This window comes from Acanthisitta chloris, unplaced genomic scaffold (assembly GCF_000695815.1).
Source record: "Acanthisitta chloris isolate BGI_N310 unplaced genomic scaffold, ASM69581v1 scaffold30171, whole genome shotgun sequence".
Lineage (NCBI taxonomy): Eukaryota > Metazoa > Chordata > Aves > Passeriformes > Acanthisittidae > Acanthisitta > Acanthisitta chloris.
This window is the reverse complement of record NW_008656986.1, coordinates 3,558-12,826: the sequence shown is the minus strand read 5'-3', so window position 1 is coordinate 12,826 and position 9,269 is coordinate 3,558. Positions and strand designations below refer to the sequence as shown.

At 45.6% G+C, this 9,269-nt stretch overlaps 1 protein-coding gene across 1 annotated transcript in view; it reads left to right on the top strand.

The window, feature by feature from the left end:
* Positions 1 to 573: 573 nt before the first annotated feature.
* Positions 574 to 9,269, top strand: part of LOC103811571 (casein kinase II subunit alpha) — a 10,027-nt gene continuing 1,331 nt past the window's right edge. Inside the window, exons 1-10 of the mRNA XM_009084555.1 lie at positions 574 to 765; positions 1,785 to 1,896; positions 2,811 to 2,912; positions 3,332 to 3,382; positions 4,157 to 4,216; positions 4,882 to 4,965; positions 5,347 to 5,457; positions 6,250 to 6,351; positions 7,259 to 7,359; positions 8,120 to 8,268. Coding sequence (XP_009082803.1) covers positions 665 to 765; positions 1,785 to 1,896; positions 2,811 to 2,912; positions 3,332 to 3,382; positions 4,157 to 4,216; positions 4,882 to 4,965; positions 5,347 to 5,457; positions 6,250 to 6,351; positions 7,259 to 7,359; positions 8,120 to 8,268 — 973 coding nt within the window. The 5' untranslated portion in view covers positions 574 to 664. The remainder of the gene's footprint in view (positions 766 to 1,784; positions 1,897 to 2,810; positions 2,913 to 3,331; positions 3,383 to 4,156; positions 4,217 to 4,881; positions 4,966 to 5,346; positions 5,458 to 6,249; positions 6,352 to 7,258; positions 7,360 to 8,119; positions 8,269 to 9,269) is intronic.

The window sequence follows — 9,269 nt, the reverse complement described above, 5'->3', positions numbered from 1 at the left end:
GCTTAATCAAATGTTTTGGACAAGCAGAATGCAAAGAAACATCTTCAGACTCTTGCAGCAGTGTTTTTCCTTTGTATTTGAGTAAAGCTGCATAATCCAACACAGATGCTGCTGTCCTTTGGGCAGTCAGATTTAATGTCTCAACTGTGGAAAGTCGTGACTAAAAGTGGTGCCCATCCCAGCAGAATTGGTGTGTTTACATGGGATGGCACAAGACTTCTGATGGGGGAGAGATTGCAGCCTCTGGCTGCTGCTTTCACTCTGGAGCTGAAAGGAAGGAGTCTGCCTGCAGATACAGAGCACGTGGCATTTCTTTCCTTTTGGAAAGTTATCTCTGCGACCAGGAGCTGGAAACAACCTGCTGAAAGTTGCAGTGTCAGTGGGGTGTTTTGTTAGCAGGGCCAAGTGGCCTGTCCTGTGTGAGGGAAAGCAGACAAATTGCTTTCAAGCTCTGGCAAACCATCCCAGGCCTGTGGCTGTGCTCCAGCCTCTTCTTCGCAGCAGCTCTTAATGATTAACTTAAACACTTTTATAGTCCCTTGAGAATTTAACCTCTGGTTTATATTCTGTGTGCAGGTGGAGGAATCTGAGGCCTTCTCCTCCGTGCAGACCAGGTGACCTCTGATTTTGCGTCTCATCACTTCCGTCTGCCAACCTGTCTGATATGTCGGGACCTGTGCCGAGCAGGGCCAGAGTTTACACGGATGTGAACACACACAGACCTCGGGAATACTGGGACTATGAGTCACACGTTGTTGAGTGGGGGTAAGTCTCTGGGCTGCTTCTGGATGTCCCTGCACCAGGATCAGTCCCCCTGCACACTGGTGCATGGGGAGGCACCTGTGCTGCCTGAGGCTTTTTCATGCTTCTTGGCAGATGTCAAGTGTTAGGATCACAACTTTTCTTCAGGAAAGTGTTTCTTATCCAACTTTTAAATCCTCAGCTGTGCAGGAACATAGCAGCTTCCTTAAAAGGTTGGTTTGAAGAATGTTTGCCAGGTAGTCAGGAAACAACCCCTTTCAGGGGGAAGAAAATCTTTTTCTGAAACAATCTAACCAGCCTTGGGTGCAGGGCTGAAAAGAAGTGAAAAGACTTTCAATCTGAAGTTGCTTCTGACTTGGATGAGTGAAGAGACTCAGCAGACTCAAATAGGTAAATGCTATTTTGTGGCTTGTTGCTCAGCTCTCAGCGAGTGCCTGGGAAAGAAAGGCATTGCTGCTTCTCTGTGGAGGTGTCTAAATTGAGCTCATGACTAAACCGTCCCAGAATCAGACAGCAGTGGTGGCAGCTTCATAGCTCTGCGTTCCTGCTGGGGTATGGCAGGGCCCAGACAGAGCTCTGCCCTCAGCTGTGCTGCAGTTCCAAATTTCTGGAATGTACACAGTTGTCTAAGCATAAGTGCTGCTTTGAGTTGAGTCTGTTTTTAAACAGGCTGCCACTTAAAGTTTTGCTCTTACTTGCTTTGTTGATTTTTTAACAGCATTATACAAGGGAAAATGTAGCTTCCAAATATAGAGAGACTGGGAGAAGGGATAGCTTGTGTTTGCTGATGCTGAAATACATAGTTGGGCTTTCAGTCTGTAGTTCTGGATTGAATCTAATGTGGGCAGATAGAAGCTCCATGTTTCTCTCCTAGTTCTTAATCATCCCATTCAGGAGAGGTAAGGCACTAGTTAATCCCCCTTGTCTGGCAGGTGAGGCAGTGATTGAGTGTTAAGGGGCAGTTTGTAAATCATGATGGAAATGACTGAGCTCTTTGGAACTCTAACCTTTTCTCTCCACAGAAATCAAGATGACTACCAGCTAGTTCGAAAATTAGGCCGAGGCAAATACAGTGAAGTATTTGAAGCCATCAACATTACAAATAATGAAAAAGTAGTTGTTAAAATTCTGAAGGTGAGCTGGGGATTGGGCAAAAGATAAAACCTGTCTTGAGGTGATCAGGAGGCCAGAAAGGGCTGTTTGATGTTCTGAAACTGAAATCCTTGAAGCCTGGCTTTGGAGTGTCACTCAGTGGGGCAGGCCATCGCTGGTACAAGCCCTGCACTTGGTTAGTAAGTCACATCTCTGCCTGTAAGGAGTTAGGCTCTGTCTTGAAGAAGCCCTGATGTGAGACACCTTTTTACTTGGAGCCAAGCAACACTTCAACAGCTGACTACAAAATTCTCACCTTCTGCCTTGGCTTGCTGGCATGGGCATTTAGTGGCCCTCAGATTGCTCATGGACTTGTCATAGTTAAACATTTGCCACATGCCAGTTAAGAAGTTTGGAACTATCATAGAATCACAGAACTGTGTGGGCTGGACAAGCCCTCTAAGAGTCCAACCATCCCCCAGCACTACCAAGGCCACCACTAAACCTTGTCCTCAAGTGCCACATCTACATGCCTTTTAAATCCCTCCAGGGATGATGACTGCCACTGGAGCAGCCTCTTCCAGAGCTTGACAACCCTTTCCATGGAGAAATTTTTCCTGGTATCCAACCTAAAAGTCCCCTGGCACAACTTGAGGCTGTTTCCTCTTGTGCTGTCACTTGTCCTATCAGATCATGTTCAGCTTTAAAAATAAAAATGCCATCTTCCTGCCTTTCCTTCCCATGAAACTAATGTCTGTACTGTCAGGGTTGTGTGGTGAGAAGGAGACTGCAGATACTTGAGCCCTTAGTGGGGTGATCCATACTCAGGTTATGTTGCAAAGGCTCTGATGTATTTTGCTGATCTGCAGTCACCTACCTTTGTCATCTGGGTGTTGAGCTATTAGTCTCACTTTACCTCAGTGCTTTATGTTACACTTTGGGTTTTTATTCTTCAGCCTGTTAAAAAGAAGAAAATCAAGCGTGAAATCAAGATCTTAGAGAACTTGCGAGGAGGGCCCAATATCATCACCCTGGCAGATATAGTGAAAGATCCTGTGGTGAGTACGGGAGGCACTTAGACAGTACAACTGGGTGTAGTTGCTGTGTTTGACTTCAGCTCTGATCTGGGCTTTTGTTTTCCCCTGCTTTTAAATCCTGCTTTTGAATCGACTAATCAGATCTGCTCTTAATCTGATAAACTTCTTTCAGAGGCCCTTCCCCCCACAGTGCCTTCAGCCCCTCACTCTGTGAGGATGAGATACCAGTGAGCTGAGGCAAGTTAATTCATTCTGCAAACAGTGCTGCCAGGGGCTGTGGGCTTTGGCTCTGCTTTCTCTCTCTGAGGGGAATCATAAGTATGTTGGAGGCAGAGGGGCTTTGTGCAGTTTTAGGAGAAAAAAATGATTTAATTCGTTATCGTGAATAAAAACTCATTATCTCAACTTAACATGGCTGAACACTTCTCTCTCTGTTTTAGTCTCGGACACCTGCTTTGGTTTTCGAACACGTTAACAACACAGACTTTAAGGTACAGTGTGGGATGTGAACTCTAATGTTTGTCTTTTGAAAGCCACTCGTACTGTGTTTCTGGGGAAAGGCAAGTACATAGGGCAGGCAGGTTATTTCATCATGCCCTTCCAGCATAGGAACTGCCTTTCAAGGCAAAAACAACTGAGGGAGAAAATTAGTCCTTCAGCACCATTTTGCTCGAGAACTTCTGCGAATCCAGATTCCAAGTGGTATTTAACCTTGTGAGCAAATGAACCTGTTACCGTGTGGCCCATCAGTGCATGTCTGTGTGAAGTGTTTTGCTTTTATGTATGTAACTATTGGAGCCACTTTAAATGTGGACAGTTGTTTCTGTAGCCTTCTATACTTCTGGGAATGGGGATTTAAATGTTTCTTTGTCCCCTCCCTACTGACCTGCCTCAGGAGGAGAATGGCTGGGCAATGCCATCAGGAGTAGCTGCTTAATGTTGCAGAATACCCTCAGCCTTTTTGTGACCCAGACTGCAGGTGTGATCCATCCTGCCGGTGCAGCTGGAGGGAGGTAGTGACGAGCCAGAATGTGCTGTCTGAGCAGAGCTGGAAGTAAACTATCTATGGGAAATACAGGGGGAGATGAACAGACTGATTGGAGTTGGGTGTGGGGATCAGAGTAGTTTGGGAAACTTGGACTGTTCCTCCGAATGGGTTTGGAGAACCACAGCAGCCCAGAACAGGGGTGGGTGGTTCTGGATTGGCAAGGATTGATGGCTGTTCTGAGTGTTGAACACTGATATGATGTGTTTGTGTCCCACAGCAATTGTACCAGACATTAACAGATTATGATATTCGATTCTACATGTATGAGATTTTGAAGGTAAGTTGGTGTTTTGCTGTTTTATTGGTTTATTTCTAGGATTTGCACTCAGCTGATTCTGTGGAGACGGTTCTCATGTCAACGGTGGGGGGAAGGGAAGAGAAAGCCTGTGAAAGTATTGGGCAGAAAAATATGTCAAGTCGGCATCAATTTTTCAGTCTACAAATTTTAGTCCCTTTTTTGGGTTTTGGTTTTTTTTTTTGAGGCTTGCAGAGCCTTTGGGTACACTGAGATAGCTTAAGATCCCAAATCAGAAGTACATGTATCCTCTGAAAACAAAAAACTGTAAGCTGTTACTGACTGGGTTTGTGCTCTGATGTAATGTGAGTCAATTGTCTTTGTCCATTCTTCTCAAACAAGTAATTTCTCCTTAGGAGTCTGGAGAAAGGGAACTTGTTTGATCAATAGTGCCTAGTAACTATGCTTTTGAGGACTCTGAAATTTCAGTTTTTAGGAGGAAGCACATGAAATAAAGTCAAGACAGTTCTGTTGCTGCGACCTCCCTTTGAGAGGAGGCTCTGGAAGTGTTTGGTGTGGGTCTAGTCCAGGATACAACACTGGGCACTGTTGCCATGTAGTTAGACTTGGTCCACGTGAAAATACTGAGAGTATAGTTGAACTTGGGAGGTTCTTGTGACTGCAGCATCAGTTTTTGTCCCCTGTAGGCTCTAGATTACTGCCATAGCATGGGAATCATGCACAGAGATGTCAAACCTCACAACGTCATGATTGACCATGAGCACAGAAAGGTAGTGTGGGGTGACTGGGGGGCAGAGGGGGGTCCTGCTTTTCTCTTGGCAAACTGGGATCCCTTCTGGGGACTCCTGTGTGGTGGTACTAGAAGACCTCTTCAAGGGGGACTGCTCTTTCATTGTGTGGAGAAGTGTAAAATGAGGTTCTCTGCACAGCTGTTGGAAGGTTTTATGGGCTAACTGTAACCCAGGGTCAAGGTTGCAGGGAGTGGGTTTTATTTAGACTGGTTTGGGGAGAATATGTAACCAAGTACTCTGCTCAAATTAATTGCAAATGGAAGACTTGTAAATGAAATTCCAACTAAACTCACTTGCAGTGTCAGTTCATCCAGAGGAGCATCCCTTGAGCCTTTTTCCTTTGTTTTCTACCCTTTCTAGCTTAGACTAATAGACTGGGGTTTGGCTGAATTCTATCACCCCGGCCAGGAGTACAATGTCAGAGTGGCTTCCAGATATTTCAAAGGACCTGAACTCCTTGTAGATTATCAGGTAAGAATTACTAGGACTTCTCTCTGACTTTTATATGGAAAGTCTGTGCCATGTCAAGGTAAAAAACCCAAAATTCAGATGTCTAGAGAGTTGAAGCTAAAGACAGTCTGTTCCAAAATGTATGGCTGGAAGCAGTGGCTATAAAGCCACTGAATTAAAGAACCTAATGAGTAGTCTCAGGACCTGAGGAAGAGCTGAAGAACTATCATCATGGATCTTGGAATACAAATGTTGAATATTTTTTTAGCCAGGCTGCGTTTGCAGTAAGGTACAGGAATGAAACAAAGCCCCTGTGGGAACAGCGAGTACTGCATGAACTTCTAAATTAAGCTATAAAAGCATCCCCATATCTGATGGCAGTTTGCATTATGGAAATCACAGTGTTCCTGGTGACTTTCAGACCATGCTGGTTCTGAAGAAAGGCATATCCTCACCTGCCCACGGACCTTGGGGAGTCCACTCCTTTTGTTGCTTGTTTGATGCTTCCCTTCCCACCACACACTTCTCAGTGGTTCGTAGCAGTGAAAATAGAAAAAGGCACTAGTCTCTAATATCCTTGTGGACAGGGATGGAATTAGGATACCTGCTGATTGCTGAATCCCAGTTTGAGTAACTGGAACGCTGAGCTGAACAGTGATCTAAGGATGAAGATGCATGAAGATAGTTCAGTCTCTTTCCAGCATAATGTGGCTGTGTTTGTGTCAGTGGAGGGAGGGGGAGGACCCTGTTAGTTTTGGGAGTCTGTTCTGCTTGATTCATTAGCAATTGAATTGTCCTTCTGGTTTTGTACAGATGTATGATTACAGTCTGGATATGTGGAGCTTGGGTTGCATGTTGGCTAGTATGATATTCCGAAAGGAGCCATTTTTCCATGGCCATGACAACTATGATCAGGTGAGAACTGGTCATGTACAATCTCTGTTCTCCTAGCACCGTGCAGGCTTCCTGCTTAGGCTTCTATCAAGTGATCAGAAGAAGAATTTAAGCCTTTCTCTAATGGCTTCTTTGCTCAGTTTGAAGCCACATTCCTTTTCTCGAGTGTTGCAAGATTATGTAACCAATTAAATGGAAATGGATTTATAGTGCTTTGTACTTAGGAGCTCCTCAGCAGCTATCTGGGAAAAGCTGTAACAACAGTTCTATTAAGGCTGGTGTGTTCTGGTACAGACTGACTACTCCTGAGGTTGTGCTATGTGGAGAGCCACTGCCCACCCTCCCCCTCTGTCTAGAAACTCTCAATTTGGTACAGGTTCATGTAGATTCTGAAATCTTTGATGTGTTGCCTTTAGGCCAAAATTTTTATACTCAAACCTTTACCACCTGCTCTGCATGTGATTGACATGCAGATATTCTAGAACAGGGACCTTCTGTTCTCAAACCTTCATCCTGGAGCTCTCTGGAGTGATGCTTCACCCTTCACATGCAAAATCCAGTGTTTCTGCTTTTTTGACCAGTTATTCTTGCTGGTTGGTTTTGAATATTCTGTTGGTTTTGAATATTTTCTTGCTACAGAGGGAGTTAGTGTTGCAGGGCCTCAGGTTTTAGAGATTTTTAGGGTGTGTGTGGCTCCCTCCTGGCTGCCTTGGGGTACTGAGCTCCAGCTGTGAGTGGAGGCACATTTCTGATGCCTGGGATTGTGTGTGGCTGGGGAAGCCAGAGCCACAGGATGGTCCTGTGGCTTCTGGTTCAGACCACTGAGACCAGGTTCAAGCTCCCAAGGGAATGTGCTGCTGTATCTTCACATGGGCTTTGGCATTATCATTCCCTCACAGTAATGACTTTTTTTTTTGTTTATTCCCAGCTGGTGAGGATAGCCAAGGTGCTGGGAACAGAGGATCTGTATGACTACATTGACAAATACAACATTGAGCTGGATCCACGTTTCAATGACATCTTGGGCAGGTGAGCCAAGGTCTGGAGTCTCTTTGATAGGCCTGGACAGCTACAGCTTTGTCAACAGACCTTGAAGCAAACAAAAACTTGTGGGAGAAATCAGAGCCAGGATTCTGGAGAACTGTCACTTTGTGCCTTCAGTCCCTTTTGCCAGTGCTTCCCATAGTCCTTTATATGGAAATGGACCTGAGGAAAGATTTTTAAATGTCACCCAGGCAATAAACGAACTGCTGGAGCAGAAAGCATGAAGGGCAAACGCTCTTTCCAGGCTTGGGGGGGGGGAAAAAACCAAACCAGTCTTTCTCAGCATTACAGTACAGAAAGTCAGGTACTGCTTAAAATATCATTTGCATATTTTTTTCCCCTCATAGAGTTATTTGTGTGATACATACCAAAACTAAAGGAGCTAATGTTGTGGGTGTAAGAGAAGGGCAGAACATGGAATTTTAGGACTGTACATCTATTCTGAGCTTTAGTCCTGCTGCTCTCTGGGCCTCTGCAGGGGCTGTGGTGTCCTTGCAGGGGCTGTGGTGACTGTGGTGTCCTTGCAGGGGCTGTGGTGGCCACGGTGGCCATGGCAGCTGTGCCACCACGTGGAGACACAGTGCACTACTGCTCTGTGTCCTGGAATGCCTCAGGCCTGCTGCTGCCACATGGAGCAGTGACCCCTCTCAGGGGTGGACATCTGGCACAGCTTGTGCTCCCAGAAGAAGGGAATTTTGGCATCCCTGTGCCCTGCGTGGCCTGATTTGTGTGTCTCTTCCTGCAGACACTCCCGTAAGCGATGGGAGCGCTTTGTTCACAGTGAGAACCAACACCTGGTGAGTCCAGAAGCTCTGGATTTCTTAGACAAGCTGTTGCGATATGATCACCAGTCACGACTCACAGCAAGAGAAGCCATGGAACACCCCTACTTCTGTAAGTGTCAGCTGCTGCCCTAGGAGTTCTGCCTCTGGGAAGTCTCTGTTCCACGGTGGGTTGGGCAAGTGGGAGCTGACAACAGCAAATAATTGTGCTTTATCTGAGGCTGCTGGTCTGGGTGGTGGGTAAAGCAGGCCACTGCCACCCACACCAGACAAGAAAACAAGGATGCCCATGTCAGGCCTGTGAATCAGCAGGTGATATCAGGGAAAGTCACCTAAATGATGTGACTTGGGATTGCTTTCAGCCAGTGTGCATGGATTCCTGTGTTCTGATAAACCCAAAGAACTCTGGTTTGTTGAGACACAGCCCTTGTAACTCCCTTTGTTTCTCAATTGATTAGCTACTGATACACTCAGGTCTTGGTTTTGCAAGCAAAAATTAGCTTCCGCTAGTAAGTGTGTTTAAATGCTTGGTGTTTTTCCCAAATAGTGATATTTAGGGATTTGAAACAGCTGCAGCAATGCAAAACGTCACTGTTTGCTCAGGTGTTTTTTTTCTTGCTGCTGAAGACTCATGTTATTAACAAACAACAGAGATCTGTGCTACACCTGTGGGAAATACCACAGGGAAATGTTTTGCAAGTGTGAGCATTAGTGAAGCCAAAAGCTTAGAACATGAGAGTTGGACAAACAGTTAATTAACTTGTGTCCACGTAGAGGTACAGGCTGTGCTGAGCTCAGCGTGAGGAAAGGCAGCATTTGGAATTCCCCTGTCTGAGGCAGGAGGCCTTGGAGGCAGGAAGGGATTATCCCTGTTCAGGTGAGAGTGTTATTTACCTGCTGCTGAAAATAAAGACTTAGTAAGTTGGGATCATTTCACAGAAGACAACAAACTCCAGTGACACTCCTGACAGCCCACAAACTGCTGTGGGATGTGTATAGAGACATGACACATGATTGTAATTACTGATAATCTCTCTGCTTGCTACACCCATTCTGGGTTTGGCTTTGTGCAATTGCACAGTTGCTTAGCAGAGGAAGGAGATCAACTTCACC